The sequence below is a fragment of the Beta vulgaris genome, chromosome 8, assembly GCF_026745355.1.
Source record: "Beta vulgaris subsp. vulgaris cultivar EL10 chromosome 8, EL10.2, whole genome shotgun sequence".
NCBI classification, from domain to species: domain Eukaryota; kingdom Viridiplantae; phylum Streptophyta; class Magnoliopsida; order Caryophyllales; family Amaranthaceae; genus Beta; species Beta vulgaris.
Window position 1 is genome coordinate 56,275,973 of NC_079209.1, and position 19,827 is coordinate 56,295,799.

Sequence of the window (19,827 nt, forward strand, 5' to 3'; positions counted from 1 at the left end):
AAATCAATAATGTTAACAAAAAATTATAAAAAAAATAATATAAAAAACAACCCGTGCAACGCACGGGCTTCAAAACTAGTTTAATATATATAATACAATAAAAAAGAAGTCTTGTTTCTTACTTTTACCAATCTAAATTAGTGCAATTTTCAGTTTGTGTCGCCATTATAATTAAATTAATTGTCTAAAAATTTCAAAAATAAATAAACTAAGTGACCTGAGATTTTTTTTTTTAATTAGGTAAGGAGAAATCTTGACAAGTTACGGGAATAGAGGAAATTCCAACGTGCTAAGGCCTAAGGGTGAGAATCAATCCCAAGACCTCTTGAAATCGGAAGGAAAGCTCTAACCACTAGATAATCCCTCACCAAAATGATCTCAGAAAAATTGTTGGCTCTGATATGAGACAAACTCTGTAATTTGTAGAATATATATATATATATATATATATATATATATATATATAGGAAGTGGATCTTGTGAAAACCACTTTTAGGCTGAAAACTGAAAACATCAAATCTTGACCGTCCGATTTCGCTTGGTTTTATTAACCGTCAGATCTTTCATTCTCCTTATCTGGGTCATTGGCGATTTGTACCTCTCACCCTCATTTCTACCTCTCCATTCAAATCTTACCTCTCCATGCAAATCCTTTCTCTCTCTTACCCCATCCAATCTCACCGGCGATTTTCTCTCTCCATCCAATCTCACCGGCGATTTTCTCTCTCCTCATTCAACTTCCATATCTGACCTCTCCATTCAAATCCTTTCTCACAAATATAACTCAATGGCGTCAACAATGGCGTCGGATCAGGAGCTTCTAATGAAATTCTCTCTCGTCTCCTCTCGCTTCAGTTTGACGAGCTTGAGCTTCTATATTCGCAACTAATTTGCTGCTTTTAATTTCTCTCCTCAATTTGAAGCTTAATTTTCTCTCTCCTATCTTGGAATGCCGCCAAAGACAAAGGAGGTAATGTCAAATGTTTTTCGAATATTTACTTCAATTCACAAATTCTTGTTTTTTGAACCCATAAACCCTTCTTTCTCAATTCTTCTTTATACCCATTAACTCTGAATCAAAGAGAAAGAAAATGTCTGAAATGGGTTGATGTAAATTCCTAGAAACAACCAAAGTTTGGTTCTTTACATGTTGTTGTTGCTGCTGAAGTTGAGTTTGCTGAGACTGAGGAAGAGGAGAGAGAAAGTGGTGGTGGTGTTGTCACTTTGCCTAAGTCTACTAAGCTTAAGACTGGCAAAGCTGCTTTGTCTTTGAAGAGAGACAAAGTATCACTTTTCTACACTTTTATATGTATATTCAGTTTTGATTTTGTTGAATTTGCCAATTTGGTGGTTGCTGATTGATTCTGGTTCTGGTTTGTACTTAATTTTTATTTTTGTTGATTGTTGTAATGTGATGATAGGGTAATACTAAACTAATTAGTTGGTAAATTATATCTGGAATTTTGTGTGTTCATACACTTCCTCCGTTCTATATAATTGCAACTAACTCCGTACTCTTCTCAAACGAAGAATTATCTCTGTTTTGATTAAATTTCTCTGGTTTGAGAGTTATGTGTTTTGATGAGTGTTGCGAAATTCGTTGAATGTTATTGCAAGTGTTGATAAATCGAGTTATATATTGTTGTTTTGATTTTTTTTATAGTTACCTTAGAAGTGGAAGAAGTTACTCTTATAGCATATAAAGTTACCCTAAAAGTGCTAAAAGTTACCCTTGAAATATATATAAAATTACCCTAAAATTGCTGAAAGTTACCCTAAAAATGATAAAAGTTACCCTAAAAATGATAATAGTTACTCTTATAATAAATAAAGTTATCCTTGAAATATATAGAACTACCCTTAATATAATAAAGTTACCCCAAAACTGGAAAAAGTTGCCCTAAAAGTGTTAAAAGTTACCCTAAAGGGGTTAAAAGTTACCCTTGTTTTCAGTTTTCAGCTTAAGAGCTGTTTTCAGCAGATCCCACCCCTATATATATATATATATATATATATATATATATATATATATATATATATATATATATATATATATATATATATATATATATATATATATATATATATATATATATATATATATATATATATATATATATAGAAGTGAGTTCATATGAGAATGCATACTTACATGAGAAATGAGAATGATATTTATGCGCTATAACTCTTGAGTTTGTCTTGTAAGAGACCGCCTACTTTTAAATTAAAATTAGGCAATGCTAAGCCCAATATTGAAGCCCAATAGTTACTAGGTTAATTTATTTCGGTCACTAGTTTAATCTATTTAGTTACTAGGTCTACTTTTATATTAAAATTAGACCGTCTCTTTTAATAATTTTTGATAACTCTTATGAATAAGTGATGTAACTCTAATGAAAAAATGATGTAACTCCAAAAAAAAGTATATTAGAAATAAAAACTCAAAATTCAAACTTTTTTTTTGGCTCTAATTTTTTTTAGGTGGGTATAACTCTAATGAACAAGTGTTGTAACTCTAATCCAATCGTGTGGTTGAGATTCATTCTCATTTCTCATGTAAGGAGCATTCTCATGTGATCTTGCCCCTATATCTCTATTATATAAGCCAAGGGAGGAGGTGTGGTGTCCTCTTTTGAAGTGACTAAAATATCCTTAATGATCTAATTAATGGAATGAAAAAAATTACTAAAGCAAATCATTTAAAAATTTTCATTCCAACTTGCCATTTAAAACAAGTTTAAAAATGGTATATGCATCAAATACTTCAATCAAAAATTAAATGGACAAAATATTTATACTTTATAAAAAAAGACAAAAATTATTAAAAGAGATGGTCTAATTTTAATATAAAAGTAGACCTAGTAACTAAATGGATTAAACTAGTGACCGAAATAGATTAACCTAGTCACTATTGGGCTTTAATATTGGGCTTAGCATTGCCTAATTTTAATTTAAAAGTAGGCGGTCTCTTACAAGACAAACTCAAAAAAAGATGGCATACATAACGTGCACATGAAAAGTCTGAACATTCACTAACTTTGATACTCTTTAATTTAGATAATCCAACTCATTATTTTTGTTCTTTCTGTTCAATATTCATTCACAAAAAATTAATGTTTAACAATCACTCACAACCTTTTTATTTTTTTACATTAGCGAATTAATATATCTAAATTCATCTAACTGTTGAATTTTTCACATTTAAGTTTAATCATAAATAAAGTACGAATGAAGTATCTAATAGAATAACAAATTTTGAAATTAACGCACGCATCGCGTGCATATGAAGGCTAGTATATATATAGTGAAAGTATTGAGTCAGACCGTCTGACCCAATATTCTCGTCAGACGGGCTGAGCCCAGTACTATACAATTTTAGTTTCGACTTCCCTCCACAAAACTATGGTAGATTCTCTATCTCACAACTTTCTCTCTGTCGTTCGCACATTTTCTCAAGTATACAGTGGGTTACTTGTACTTCTTAGCTAAACAATTTGCTTCTCCTGCAACACAAAATGAAAGATTTGTACAAGTGTTGGAGAATTTCTTTGTTGATTATATTGTGGACGACATTATTGCTGGGTATTATGTTGATGCCTCACATTGCGAAATTTGCGAGATTACCCCGACGAGTGGCTCTCATTCTTCGTTCCCTTGACATCACATGTTTACATATCAGAAGTCCTGATGACGTGGATACTCCCAGATATTATATGAAGGTGTTGCGAAAGAAACGTCTAAAGACATTTGCTACCTACTTTTCTCCAATATGAAAATATGAAAACAAAGTCTTCTGATTAGCCATATGAAGATGGCAATGCAAAGATAACTATAATACATGCACCAAATACACAAAAGAACTCCCAGGTGCGTCCAAGGTATAACGCAGATACAGTAATCAAGGACTTTGTGGCAGAAGAGGAATGAAAAAGAAGGAGAAAGTGAGAGAAAGTAGAGGTTAGTGTTTTGTTTTCTTTTCAGTTGGACTTTGTTTTCTTTCAGTTGGACTTTCTTTTCTTTCAGTTAGACTTTCTTTTCTTTCAGTTAGACTTTGTTTCTTTCAGTTAGACTTTCTTTTCTTTCAGTTAGACTTTGTTTCTTTCAGTTGGACTTTCTTTTCTTTCAGTTAGACTTTCTTTTCTTTCAGTTAGACTTTCTTTTCTTTCAGTTGGACTTTCTTTTCTTTCAGTTGGTCAAACTGAAAGAAATAATGGGCCAACTGAAAGAAATAATGGACTAACTGAAACAAAATGAAGACTACCTGAAGAAAGATGTAGACTACCTGAAAAAGAATAAAGACCAACTGAAACCCAAGTAAGTCTAACTGAAGCACAAAAACCCACTGAAAAACAAAGAAGACTAACTAAAAACAAAATGAAGACTACCTGAAAAAAAATTGGAACCACCTGAAAAAAAATGAAGACTACCTGAAAAATCATTGGAACCACCTGAAAGTCGTCCGACCAAAATTATGGTCGGACGAGTCCGACACAATACGTTCTCATATATATATATATATATATATATATATATATATATATGTATATATATATATACACGAGAACTAAAAGTTCATGTGAACTGTTGCAAAAAAAAGAGAAAAAGGTTCATGTGAACATGGATATACAAAAGGCGCATAAGGAAATGGATGGGAATGATGAAATGCTAGTAAGTATCATAAAAACGCGTTATATATACAAAGTTAAACAAATAAAGATAACAAAGCCGACTTGTATTATCCTCCACTCCACTATTCTCCTTTTGCATTAGTTTTACATGCATGATAATAGTGGCATGTCATATTTCATATGGCCTAAAGAAGCTCATATACAAATCTAATTACTCTTTTTAAGCAAATCCGCAAATGTATAATAAATAAATAAAATTTACAATTTCAACGGTTTTTTGTTTGTACGTATCTTCCTAAAAGTATACATGAACTGATACATACTTCTATATAACTTAAATAGTTAAATTCATTTGCTAAATAACGCCCTAAAATTTCTTATTTACACCCTAAATACGTATACAGTGTACTGTATTTTTATATCCCTTTTCTACTCAGTTTCCTTCCTCCTTCTTCTCTTACCACCATTGTGAACTATGAACAGTGTCACTGGAGCCACCCGCCCACCATCATCAATTTTTCGGCGAGCTTGACATTATCACCGACAATCCAAAAAAAATAATTGTTTTGTGTGAGACAAAGAAAATGGTGGAAAGTGATTGTACTCCAAAATCCGAAAAACTAGATTTGTAGAGGAGAAAGTGCAGAGGTTACTAGTAATTGAAGACTTCATCACAATCTTAAATGATATTAAGTGAAAAATCATACAGTATGCCCTAAAGTGAATGAAGAAATCTGAAAATGAGAAAATAGGAAAGTGAGTAAAGGGAAGGAGAGAGAAAAATACAAGTATGTAAATACGGTATAAAAATATCGTATTTAGGGCGTTACTAGGAAATTTTAGGGCGTTGTTTAGCAAGACCCAACATTTGGATTTATAATTCTTTAGGTCTATTTTTCATATTTATTGTAGATATCATATGACGTGTGAGAGCTACATGTTTTCATATGGAATACCAATACAATTTTATTCTCCTTCTAAGCTTAGACACTTCTTATTGTATATTTGTATTAAACCTTTTCACATTTAGTAATCAATAATTAACCATATACATTATACAAGCAAGTCACATCAATAACCATATCCATGCACCGGTACCATTTATTTAAGTAAACACCAGCTAGTGCATAATATAGTGGAAGCTTAGTAGTTAGTGAAAGACAGCATGTTTTATTAGTTGGGTATGTACCCCAACTTGCTTGGGATTATATATTTAGGATTTGAATTGGTTTTTGTTTCACTTGTTAATATAACACAAAAATGGAAGCTAAAGTTGTATGTTTTTCAGTCTTACTTATGCTGGTTATTTCTGTGAAATCTCAGCTGAGAAATAGTTTTTATGCTTCAACTTGCCCAGGAGTAGAGGGCATAGTAAGGTCTACTGTGCAATCTCACTTCAATTCTGATCCTACTATTGCTCCTGGCTTGTTAAGACTCCACTTTCATGATTGTTTTGTTCAGGTTTGTTTTTGTATTTTTTTCATGCACAAGTTAGTTTTACTAATATCTCAAAATAAAGGAACATGTTTTTGTGCTTGTTTAACGAGAACAACCTCCTATATTTTTTTTTTTATAGTAGTGTCATTCAAGAGGAAGACTAGTGACAAAACTAAGAATATAATTGATGAATATAAAGGTTGTTGTATAAGCAAAACATATTGGTTTCAAAAAAAATATTACATAAGGTATAAAGTCGCTATACATACAAGGGCGGAACTAGAAAAATATTTTAGAGGGGGTCAAAAATGTAATTTGTATATTTAAAGGGGGCCAAATATAAAAATTTAGGCTATTTTAATTTTTAAAAATTACATTTTCGACCTTAATTTTTAGAAAAATTCAAAAGTTGGTTGGGGCCAAGGCTCCGGCTTGTCCCCATGATGTTCCGTCCCTGGATACATAGCCTATAATATACATACATGCAGAAAAACGTGGACTTCAATTCTTGTTAGTTATCCTGTTTATATATGAGAAACTGTTGAGTGACTATAGCCCTATAAGAGAAGAAATATTTACTAAACCGTGCCAATAATGGAATTCGTACTAAAATAGTTTAGGTTTTACTACTTCTTTCGCAATAGAGACTGTATGCAACATCGAATATTTTATACCTCACGTACAAATAATACCCAATTATTGTTGCATTATTCTTTCTGTTACGGAGGAATTATAAGCTTACTTTCAAGAGCACTAGTCAACTTGGATTGATCATGTAATAAGGTTGTAACATATGTAATATGTTATGGTCCTATAGGGTTGTGATGCTTCTGTGTTGATTACGAGGTCTTCATCGGAGAGAACTGCCTTTACTAACACTGGATTAAGAGGTTTCGAGGTGATTGATGATGCAAAGGCACAACTTGAATCAATGTGCCCAGGAGTTGTTTCTTGTGCTGATATTTTAACTTTAGCTGCTCGTGATGCTGTCGATTTGGTAATGAACTTACTGAAAAATACTAGTACAAATTAAATATATATGCATGATATATTATACTTACTACATAAGTATATATATGTCTCCTTAATTAATTAGTAGATTGACCTCTAATAGTACGTGTACGTCTTCCTAACTATTTGGCATGAATTTTAATGGATAGACTGGTGGCCCAAGTTGGGGAGTTCCACTAGGAAGAAGGGATGGGAGAGTGTCTTCTTCATCAGATGCCTTAAACTTGCCTTCTCCTCTAGAATCTATTGCTTCTCAAAGGCAAAAGTTTGCTGCTAAAGGTCTTGATGATCATGATCTTGTTACACTTGTTGGTAAGATCTTGTCTTTAGCTTCTCCTAAACTACTACTCCCTCCGTCTCAAAATATAGTTCCTATTTCTTTTTGCACAGTTTCCAAGACATATTATAAATGTAAATATTGAGATTCGAACTGGTGACCTTTTTTTGTCACGCTGGCTCTTGATACCATGTTTAATGACCAACTCAACCAAAAGGTTAAGCTGATGGTTGGAGTCTCAAGAATAATTTTATACTCTATCAATTCAGAACCCCCCACCCGCCCACAAATGTTTCACAATATACCTTTAATACTAATTTGATTTTTCTAATTTCTTATCTTCCTATACTAATCCTAGACGATAGAGAATATATATTTAGGATATTATATCTACCTATATAAGGATAATACATTCTCTAACACTATATATCTTCGGATTGACTCACAATAAATTCAACTTTGGAGTTTATTCTTGTAATAATTATAAAAGAAAAATTGACAATAGAGGTCTGAAATTTAGGTGATAATTTTTAAAAGGTCTGAACTATTGATTAACCTGTGTAGGTCCCAACTTTAGGGGGTCTTAACTTTTAGCGGGCCTCGACGACTTAAAACTGAAGATTGTTTTTAAATCTCACCTAGTTCCTACATCCCTCCTTCAATTAACCCTTCTGACGTGACCCAAGTTTTACAAGTGATGACCTATTAACCTAGTTTTAAGTCACTAAGGCCCGTTAAAAGTTAAGACCCCATAAAGTTAGGACCTACACAGGTTAATTAATAATTCAGACCTTTTAAAAATTATTACCCAAAGTTCAGACATCTATTGTCAATTTTTGCAATTATAAATTAACACAAGCCCGATTTGCACTTTTAAGACTATATATAAGAATTACTATATGAACACGACTCTTAAAGTTGAATCCATATCACTAAAATATAAATATATAAAGGTGTAACTTTTTTTTTTTGACATGTTATAAGTATGACGAATCTAAAAACAACGTCAAGATTAATAGACTACTCATAATAATTTTTCCAAACAAAAATAATCAAACATGGAGTATAGTTTTACAATCCATATAGTATGAAATTTCACAATTATATTTCTTTGTAATAATATGTATATATATATATATCTTTATCTCAAATTTGTGTCCTCTTTAGGTGCACATACAATTGGACAAACAGACTGCAGATTCTTCCAATATAGGCTTTACAATTACACATCAACAGGAAACTCTGACCCTTCAATAAATCAAGCAGTTCTAACACAACTACAAACTTTGTGTCCTAAAAATGGCAATGGTTTAACCAAAGTGGCATTGGATAAAGACAGTCGAACAAATTTTGATGTAAGTTTTTTTAAGAATGTTAGGGATGGAAATGCTGTGTTGGAATCTGATCAAAGATTATTGGGTGATGATGCAACTCGTGCAATTGTGCAAAATTATGCTGGAAATTTTAGAGGATTGTTTGGTGTTAGATTTAATTTTGATTTTCCTAAAGCTATGATTAAGATGGGTAGCATTGGTGTGAAGACTGATTCTAATGGTGAGATTAGAAACATATGTTCAAAGTTTAATTAACTGAGTTTAAATTTGGTATCACTGTATCATCTTTAATTTAGTGTTAGTTCTTGTCAATTGTCATAAGATAATCGAATTGTAATCTCACATGTTGTACTAGTAATTTTCATTTCTCGTTTTATGCCATGTAACTTTTTCTTGGGAACTCCCACATTTGTGCGTGCCATGAATTTTAGAAATGAGACTTTGATAAGTGCTTGATTATATATACTCCCTCCGTTTAAAAATAAAAGAGATTCACGTTTTATGAAAATTTATTTTGACCACAAATATCTATCATAATATAATAAATAAAAGTTATATCATTGGATTCGTCTTGAAAAATACTATAATAACATTAATTTTTTTATTTTTTTATCCACATAAATTAAGAGTAATTAACGGTCAAAGTTCAACCTTGAAAAATACAAAAATAAAATTTAAAAATAAAAATTTCACCAACGGTCCTATCTTTTTGAGATCTATAAATAGACATTCATTTTGCTATATTTTGACACACTTATGAAATTAATTATATTCTCTCTAAATTGTACGCACATGAATAATTATTTCTGAAATTTTTTATTATTGAAGAAGTTTTTTAATCAAAATTAATTACAACCAAATGAATTTATTTAGGATCGTTAATATAAAAAATAATTTATTTATACTCTTGTATGATATTATAAATAATATCAAAAGGTATAAATATGTATTGATGTAAGAGAGAGAAAATAGGATGGAGTATAATAAGAAATGGGATAAAGAAGGATGATGTTATTTTTTTTGGGACATGAGTGGGGTGCATTTGTCAAAATGCGTCATAATTCCTGACAAAATTTTTGTAAGATGAGAGAGAAGAGTTGATGAGGGAGAGGGATGACATGTTTTTCTGGAGCATGAGTGGCCATGCTCGTAAAGGTCCAGTATTATGGTCTATAAAAATTATATCTTGTTCCCTTTGATAGAAAATCTTCCGAGACCTATTCTGTAATTTTAGAGGAGAAACCTCATAACTCTTGTAGCGTGACCTATTGATTTTTGCTTTTTATGCTATTTTCCTGGCTTTGCATATAAAAAATCGGTGCAAGGAAATATAATCTTAGAGATGATCAACATAGACCTAATCCGGCCCGAAAATGGACAGGTTTTGGACACAATTTTTGGTCCGTTGTCGGGTCTGACCCAGCCTATCCAATTTGTTGGGTAGAAAAACCGAACTATAGGTGACTTAAATATGAAAAATAAGGCTATTTTTCGGCCCGGTGGTATATGTATTTCCACTTATTCGAGGGAAAAACTATGGTGTAAGGGGGCCGTCGCTCAAAGTCAGCAACACTTCCAAATGCCACTTCTTCCCGTCGCACCCGTCTTCAGGATGATCAGCAGAAATTTTGGCCCAAAATGGCAACTTCTTTTTGCCAAAGCCCGACTTGAAAATGGGCGGGTTTCGGGCACAATTTTTCGACCTGCGGTCGGGCTCAACCCAGCCCTCCCCGATTTGTTGGGCAGAAAAATCGGGCCATGGGCAACTTAAATATGAAAAAGCATGCTATTTTTTTGTCCGACCTAAAAAGTCTGCATGGTCTGTCCCGAATTAGCGGATTTTGGCACGTTTGTTTTGCCAAAGCTCAACCCGATCCATGATCACCTCTATGACACAAGTATATATTTGAACGAAGGATTTCAAATATGTGAAATTATACTAAAGATCAAACACTCAATGTTTGTTGTTTAGGAATATAAAGCACTTAATTTTAATTTGAAAAATTACTTAATTGCTAATTTATTACTTACAAATTTATTGTTAAAATTATGAAGAATATGTGTTGCATACATATTAATATACATATTTATATTCTTATCTTCAATGAAATTTAGTAAGAGATAAATTAATGATCTGAAGTCCAACCTCAAAATACATATAATCATCTCCTAAATTGTAACTTATGGAGTGTAACGTGTCATTATATTTGTTGGTCTTAAATCTCTATCCTCAATCCACAAGATTTTGGGGGCAAAAAGACATCGTCCATAAGCATACACTTCCTTGAAGTATTATCTACATCTTCATCCATAAGCACATAAAACCAATAAAAAAACAAAAACAAAACCTTCCATACCTTAAAAATATTATTCTATAAAAATCACATACATACAATATTCATCCAATATATGAGGTACAAAAATTCACATAACATTATTTAACATCACAATAAAAATAATTTGGTAGAAATTTTCTTTCTCACAAAAATTCAGCTTCATCAACATTATCAAGATGGGTACCAAAAGTATTTGAATCATAGCCTCTAAATTTTTTTTTAAGAAGCTCTGATTTATTTATGTGTCATTTTCATTATCTACCTAGGACCCATTTTTGGGTGGTGATGGTTTGAATTGAAATATTTAGATAAAATCTTTAAATTGAGGGGTTGAATGTTGGTTGAGGCAACACTTATAAATCAATTGTATACCAAAGAAATAAGGTAGTAGATTATATTGAAGTGAGGGTGTTTTAGCCTAAATGTCTACTACTTCTTCATCTATTAACGGGTGGAATCTCACCTCTTTCACTTCTACCCGTTCACAATTGAAGAAAACAGCCACTTTAAGGCCAACTTTCTTTGCTAACAACAAGCTCAACTCTTCTTCACCTGTTCCCCCTGCCCTTATTAGAAACGAGCCTGTTTTTGCTGCTCCTACCCCTATCATCACCCCAACTTTGGTAAGTTTTTTATGACATTTTCGCCTCGTTTGGTTTCTGGTCATAAACAGTGGTAATGGTTATCAAATTTAGTGTATATTTGTAGAGAAGTTCTCGTGTCAATGACCCTAGAATGAAACTTTATCACAAAATATGGATTTCCCGCTATAAATTTCCATTACCACCCAACACCAGCTTCCCGAGTAGTAATGGATAGTAATTAGATTTTAGATAGAAAATGGATAACTTGGGATGAAGTAGCATTACGGTAGGTAATGCCATTGAATTACTATTCCCACCATTTATTATCTCTTATCAAACGGACCGTTTATATTTTTAACATAAGATTATTCCTAATTACATTGTTAGTTTAATTGGGTAGTATTAATATAGTACATGAAGAGCTGAGAAGGTCGGTGGATGAATAATAAATTACATTACCTTATCATATTGGGTTCGAAAGTCTTTACTCCCCACTTCTCCTAGGGTAGTAACCCATATTGTATTTATAGAGATGATAAAGATATATACCTTAAAAAATGATTCTAAATAAAGATGATATTGTCGTACCGGGCCAGGGCCTGGCCTAAAATAGTCGTCAAAAGCCCAACATTGCATGTTATTTTCGATTCGGGATTAAGCCCACTCTTTTTTGGGCCTAGATCATGCGGCCCGTTCATCTTTGTCCTTTTGAAGTTGTAACCTTTATTTTTGTTTTACATTATTTTTAGAAAAGTGTTACTTCTATTTTATTTTTTTAGTAATTAGACAGAATTGCGAAACTAAAGAAAGAGAGGCAGCTTTCTTTGTCATATGCATTTGACCCTTATTTATAGAATTTACTATTGATATGTCTTTATATTAAATTCTTCCATGAAATAACTTTACAAGAATATACAATAATTTACAGAAAGAAGATATGGCATATGAAGAATCCATTGCTGCTCTTAAAAGGCTCCTAATGTAAGTCCTCTTATGCTCTTGTTATGATCTTATATTATTGCTTTTAGTTGATCTACATGATATTATTTTCTTGTGTTAATCTAATAAAACAGTGTATGGAAGATCATATCATCGTCATTCTTTATTATGGACGCCAACTATTATGGGGTCCCATCTATTAATGCCTGTGTGAGTTGTGACATTCAAATGTTGAATATACCAATATTTTCCTCAACGAGATAGCAATAGTGTGGATAGTGCCATAGTGGTGGTTAGCGAGGAAAAGAATCAGGGGCAGCCATATTATTAGACATTTTATGGACCAAAATACTCCCTCCGTCCCTTAATAGAGTGCCCATTTCTTTTTTGGACACTATTCAAAGGTAAAGAAAGCCCTCAAAAAATATTTCTAATATATAAGAAAAAACATAGTCATGTGGGGTCTTGTTTGATTCGTCTCATTACGTACATTAAGAAAATCAAACTTTTATAATTTTTACTAATATGAAATTAAAGATATTAACGATACAAAACATGCATTGGCAAACGTGCATTGGAGAAATGGGCACTCTATTAAGGGACGGAGGGAGTATATGTTACACTTTAAAAAAAAATGAATATAGGCGGGAAGATTAGGTACACATAGACTACGAATTAAGGGTGGTTTGTTCCACGTAAAATAAATTGATCTAGCTAGAATCAATACAACACTATGCACTAGGTAATCCCTAAGGGCCTGTTCGTGTTATCGTATTTTCTTTTCAATTTTTCGTATTTTTTAAAGGGTAATGTTATATGTAGCCCTTAGGGCTACATATAAGCATTAAATACATTTCTTTAAATGGAAACAATTTAAGAATTTAAGACACATTTTCACATCAACTGAGGTAATAAATGCTTGAATCAATATTTTATTTCCATTTTAAGCACCTTATACATAGCCCTAAGGGATACATATATCATTTTCCTTTTTTAAAAATTTAAAAAAAAATGGAAACCAGAAAAAGTGATTTTCACTTTTCAGTTGTCATTTTTCAAAATCATCATGTTCCCAATAAGTTTGACTAATTTTTCATTCATTATAGAATATATATCATATGACTTTGAAAAAAATAAAAAACAAAAAACAGATCTAGAAAACCACATTAATACTGAACGGACCCTAATTAAGTGACGCTTAGTTTTTAAAAGTAGTGGAGGATTGAAACCTACTTATAATAAATGATTTTTTTTAAACAATTATCAAAGGACCAACTCAACCAAAATCTTAAGTCGATGATTGGAGACCGAGGAATAGTTTCATACTCTATCATTCCCCCTCATGCGAGAGCCCATTGGGTTTGAAGTGTGGATGCATCACATGCCTCCCTAAACCCTAATACATGACGGTAATGTTGGTAAGTATTCCAATCAGAAAAGAGGGGTGGATGAGGTTTGAACTCGTGACCTTTATGTTACACTGACTCTGATAGTTGAAGTCCCAAAAATAGTTTCATATTCTATCAACAATCGATCATATAAAAAATTAGTAATAAGAAATCAAAACTAAAATTTTAATGCCAGTAATATTTAGTTAATGCTTGTCAAACACAATTTTATATTTTCAATGCGGTAATTTATCAATATTATTGGTATATGTTTAGGAAGTAAACGCTAACAAGTCTATGTATTATACACATTATCGTTATGAGTCCTAGAGCCAATTGTTTGGGAGGTTTTCTCCAAATTTTCGAGTTTCTACGTTAAATTTTCTTGTATGATCCATGATATTATTGTTTGCTATTTGCAAATACCCAATCAAGGGAACCACCTATCGAAACAATTGCTCTATAGATTGAGATCACAGTACTGGTCCTAGACCATATAATGTTATATTGTTATATGTTTAGTGATGCATAACATGTTAATTATTTGCAGCGAGAACGGTGAGCTTGAAAATGAGGCAGCAGCAAAAGTTGCGCAGATAACAGCTGAGTTAAAAACCGCCGACTCCAAACCAGTGGCGTCTGAGCCGGTTGAGAGAATTAAGCAAGGGTTTATCCATTTCAAGAGAGAGAAATACGAGTAAGTTTAGGTCCACGCAAGACTAACTCGTTTTGACATTAGATGTTATATTATGTCTATTGTTTAAGTAACTGGTAGCTAAACCTAAATTAAATATAAGTTATTCTTACATGTATTTTTTTGTAGGAAAAACCCAGCATTATATGGTGAACTAGCCAAGGGCCAAAGTCCCAAGGTAAATTAATTTAAGTACATTTCATTAATAAATAAGAAAAGCTTCCGTCAAAAAAAAAAAAGAAAAAGAAAAGCTTAATTGAGATGTCACATGCTTAATATTGATAACATATAAATAGTAAATACTACTCCCTCCGTTTCATATTAATCTACACACTTTGACATTTTACACTATTCACAAATTACATTTTGACTCTCATTTGTGATTTATAAGTGAATAAAAACATAGTTATGTGAGATCTTGTTAGATTCGTCTTAGTATGTATTTTATTAATATGTACTTTTTATAATTTTTACAAATACAAAATTAAAGATATATGTTTTCAAAGTTTTACATTGGCATGCGTGAAAAGTGTAAGTGTGTAGATTAAAATGAAACGGAGGGAGTATTAGATTGTATTTTTTGGTCAACTTTTTATTTTTTCAAGAGTAAGAAAAAAAATTATGATATGAAAAATTAAAAGCAATTCATCAATATAAAATTTTCGCCTATAATATTTAATTTTTACTTATAAGCTATAACACAAATTATTAGAATAGGCGGTCTAATTTAACATAAAATTAGACAAACCTAATAGTGAATTTTTCTAACAATCCCATTGCATTTCACTCTAACATAACACTATTCTAGGTATTCCTTGTCTTCTCCTTTCTTTGTTTTCTTGATTCTCGAACTACCGCAAACAATTTTAAAAAATAACTCGATCGTCTTACGAAATGGATTAAACTAGTCACTAAATGGATTAAACTGCTAGTCACAGAATGGGTTAAAGAATATCATTACTGAATCGATTAAACTGGTCACGAAATAGATTACACTAGTCCCTAAATATATTAAACTAGTCATAATATTAAAAAAAGCTACATGTTCTCTTCTTAATATTGGGCTTTGATCGTGCCTAATTTAAAATTAAATAATAGACGATCTCTCACAAGACCAACTGAAGTTATAATCGTTGTTAAATACTTAAATCCACATCTACTAAGCATCTTACTGAAGCAATTAACTGATTTAGAGATCATACTATACAAAATACTGTCATCTATCTATTTTACACCTTTCTTCGTTCCTACCATTTTTATCCCTAGCATGCATGTTCTAAGCTTGTAAGAAATGTTGCAGTTTATGGTGTTTGCATGCTCAGACTCCCGAGTATGTCCCTCGCATGTGTTGGATTTCCAACCTGGTGAGGCCTTCGTAGTTCGTAACATTGCCAGCATGGTGCCACAATTTGACAAGGTAATGGTCAAATTTCGGACTATTCCTATTTTATTATATACACACTCCGAATATATTGTGTACTCTATAACTCTAGAGACTACATTATATTTCCTCCATCTCAAATTAATCGATAATTGGTCAATTATGATTTTAACCATCAAAATACGACCTTCTTTCTTTTCGAACAAATGAAATCGATCAAAAGTTATAATATGAAAGTAGCATTTATTTCTTAATTTGTGTTAAGAAAAAAATTAGATGTTTATACTTCACGCTAAATGACAATAATAACGTACATGGACTTAGAATAAGTTGGAAGACTATTATTTATAGAAGTATATGTTTCAGGATTTCTAACATGTTGTTTTATCGATAATATGACGCTGCTACAGACAAGATATTCTGGAGCTGGTGCAGCCATCGAATATGCAGTTTTGCACCTTAAGGTAAAAAGAAAGTGATTACTTTAATTAATTCCTTTTATGTCAAAAGGCCGATTTTCTTAATTGTTTATATGATTGAGGCAAAATATCAAGTTTAAGAAATATTATTTGCATTACGTTGATAGCTAGTCTAGTGTGCAGTGTAGGTCTTGTTTGGTTGGGATTTTTTTATTGTCTGGAAACAGATTCGGTAATCGGTATCCATTAATTTTTTGTTTGATTTGGGTAGTGGGCTAACCATTATCACCCTTACGGCCTTACTTGAAGTTAATCAAACATACAAAATGTTATTCTCCAAATTAGAGGTCGGGGCAATGAAATCATTTCCATTCCCTTACAAGTGATTCTTTTTCATTGTTGAACCAAATTAAACACTCAATAAAAGTAACAGTTATTGTTACCATCCCCCCCCCCCCTACTTGATTCTATTCCCTTTCTGTTCCTCTATTTGATGCAAACATCCCAAAAAGGTGTACATAAATCTGCATGTCATAACCAAATGGTATTCACATAGTGGTTACTTACTTTGTCCCTTAATCAATTGGTCGAGGTTCGATCCTCATTCTTTGAGAACGGAGAAAAATTCTTGACCATCTCTTTACCCTTAAGTGAAGCACCCAGGACGAGGGGATTAGTCACTGCTGTCAGCGGTGAATACCTTAGTCATTCACAAAAAAAAAAGTATGCATGTCAAGTCTGTGCACTGCACGCCTTCTTAGACCTATATCCTCAATTGTATACTACAATATAATCTTGAATGGAAATTTTATAGATATCTTTTGTCTTATGATTTTTGCAAACCTCTAAATTTCGTTTATTTTGTAAAGCTCTAATACTAACAATGATGAGACCAAATTAAAGGTGGAGAACATTGTTGTGATCGGACACAGTGCTTGTGGTGGAATCAAGGGGCTTATGTCTTTCCCAGATGAAGGACCAACCACAACGTAAGTGATCATACCATTAATAACTTTTATGATACATCAATTTTGAAACATATAAATATATAATTTATACATATATTTCGGAGTAAGAAAGACTTAAAGAAGAAAATAAAAATCTCTTATAATTTGGAAAACCCTTTTTTTCTTCTTTTCGACTACAAATTAAACGTTGGAATCGTCTAACGCGATATTATTGTGTGTGTGATGTGATTCATCTAATATTGACTAAATATGTGATTACTTTTCCTAGTGACTTCATTGAAGATTGGGTTAAAATCTGTTTGCCTGCCAAGCGCAAGGTGATAGCTGAGTCTAACGGTGCGGCTTTCCCTGATCAATGTACCACCTGTGAAAAGGTCAGGCCTTGTTTGAATTAATTACCTTATTAACAATGAAATATAATTAATTCTAAATATGCATGCTTCTTTATCTAATTGTTATTCACAAATTTTATCATACTCCTAATTAGGAAGTGGAGTATTGGGCGCATCACACATGTGTGTGCTTGAACTTCAAATGAATTTGTTACGAAGTTCAAACAATAATAGTTATTGTTAAGGGATCAACTCAACCAAAAGTTTAAGCTGAGGTCCCATGAATAGATTTATACTCTATCACGCCATCTTAGACAAGAGTCATTTGGGCTTGAAGTGTTGATGCAACACAAGCCTAACTCCCTCATACCTGGCGCTAAAGTCCACTAAGAAAGGAGGGGTGGATGAGATTCGAACCCGTGATCTTTTTGTCACATTGGCTCTGATAATGTCAAAGGACTAGCTCAACCAAAAATTTAAGCTGATAGTTGAGGCCCCATGAATAGATTTATACTCTATTAGTTATAAGTATATTGAATATACTAATTAGCTTCTTATCTCAGCCAAAAATTTAAGCTGATGGTTGAGGCACCATGAATAGATTTATACTTTAATTAGCCTCTTATTATTTAAGGTCGGTGAAATGTGTTGAAGCTATGATGTATAGCGCACACCACATGTGAGTGTCCCACATTGATTAAATAAGATAGATGAGTTCACTTTGTAATGCAAAGTGGTTACTCCCCTTATTGCCATATGGTTTTAAGGTGGAACTTCCTTTGTGTTGTAAACACTCTCTCCTTGTGATGGGTGCAGCCCAGACCCATATTTAACATGGTATCAGAGCCAGGCCCATAGAGGGTCCGTTAATTTATTATGGGCCAATTGAAAAAGGGACCTCACATGTGATGGGGAGTGTTGAAGCTATGATGTAGTAACATGCACATACGTTTATTGTATATATGAATAACTGAATATATATACATTCCATATTACAGGAAGCTGTGAATGTATCTCTTGGAAACTTGTTGACATACCCCTTTGTAAGAGATGGTTTGGTGAAGAAGACTCTTTCCTTGAAGGGAGGTTACTATGATTTCGTCAATGGATCATTTGAACTATGGGGACTCGACTTCGGCCTTTCGCCTTCTCAATCTGTATGAACAACCATTTGATTGCATGCTACTGATACATCTACCTTGTTCTAATCTTCATCTTTCTATCATCTTTTGTATCTCTAATTCGCTAAAATGCATATGTGATGTTGTACTAGACCATCCATCTCTGAGCAAATAAGTGTGTTTAATAACAACAATGCTATTATATATATATATATATGAGGATATATTAAGGGCTTTATTCTTGATCAGTTGATTTTCTACATTTAAGTTATTGTTTGAAGTGAGTGATTTAGTTTAAAGATGTAGATAAGTAATTCATTCACTTTATTGCATTTTCCTCTTTGTTTTCCTTAATTTATTGATAGGTCAAAGATGTGGCCTCAATACTACATTGGAAGCTCTATTAGCATTCATAGAGATGGATTTGCAGCAAAGAAGGGCAATGCTTATCTTTCTACGTACCTTAGCTTGTTGAAATTTCATTACTATTCTCGTTTTTTGGCGGTTTCAACTAGCTAAAAACCTACGCAGGACGTACGATCGTTCATGTATATGATAACGTTCCCAAAAAGATGATGAAATTTCCAATTTTGGCATGTCCCAATAATATCCACTTCTTTTTACATTTTTGTTTTTAGTTTCAAGGTCAAATTAAATCAAACAATCAATATTATCACAGTATTTTAAAAATTAAAAAGGGTAAGTTGTTTGATACGTATTAAAAGACTATTTATGTATTTCATGAAAACATTTCTTTTAAAAAAACAAACTTTTCCTAAGAGAATTTTGAAATCAAGACCTTAGACCTCCTAAAGCAAAAAATAACAAGTATAATAATAATTAGATTGATGGGGCAATTAAAACATTACTCCATATAATCGATCACTCGATGTGGAACTCAAGTTTTATACCTCAGGGAAGTGTACGTAGCATTTTATATCTCAACACTGCTAGTCAAGTCATGGAACATGAAAATAA

At 32.3% G+C, this 19,827-nt stretch overlaps 2 protein-coding genes across 2 annotated transcripts; both read left to right on the top strand.

Moving 5' to 3' along the window:
- Positions 1-5,832: 5,832 nt before the first annotated feature.
- LOC104902035 (peroxidase 25) lies at positions 5,833-9,152 on the top strand. Its single transcript, XM_010689693.4, has 4 exons — positions 5,833-6,089; positions 6,883-7,062; positions 7,226-7,388; positions 8,521-9,152. The coding sequence occupies exons 1-4, from the start codon at positions 5,889-5,891 to the stop codon at positions 8,940-8,942; spliced, it is 966 nt and encodes a 321-aa protein (XP_010687995.2). The 5' UTR covers positions 5,833-5,888; the 3' UTR covers positions 8,943-9,152.
- Positions 9,153-11,364: 2,212 nt separating this feature from the next.
- Positions 11,365-19,474, top strand: LOC104902037 (carbonic anhydrase, chloroplastic). The gene is made up of 10 exons (XM_010689694.2): positions 11,365-11,646; positions 12,536-12,588; positions 14,485-14,631; positions 14,758-14,806; positions 15,929-16,045; positions 16,420-16,473; positions 17,332-17,417; positions 17,665-17,770; positions 18,727-18,885; positions 19,215-19,474. Exons 1-10 carry the CDS (start codon positions 11,446-11,448, stop codon positions 19,254-19,256), a joined length of 1,014 nt encoding a protein of 337 aa, XP_010687996.2. The 5' UTR covers positions 11,365-11,445; the 3' UTR covers positions 19,257-19,474.
- The last annotated feature ends 353 nt before the right edge of the window (positions 19,475-19,827 follow it).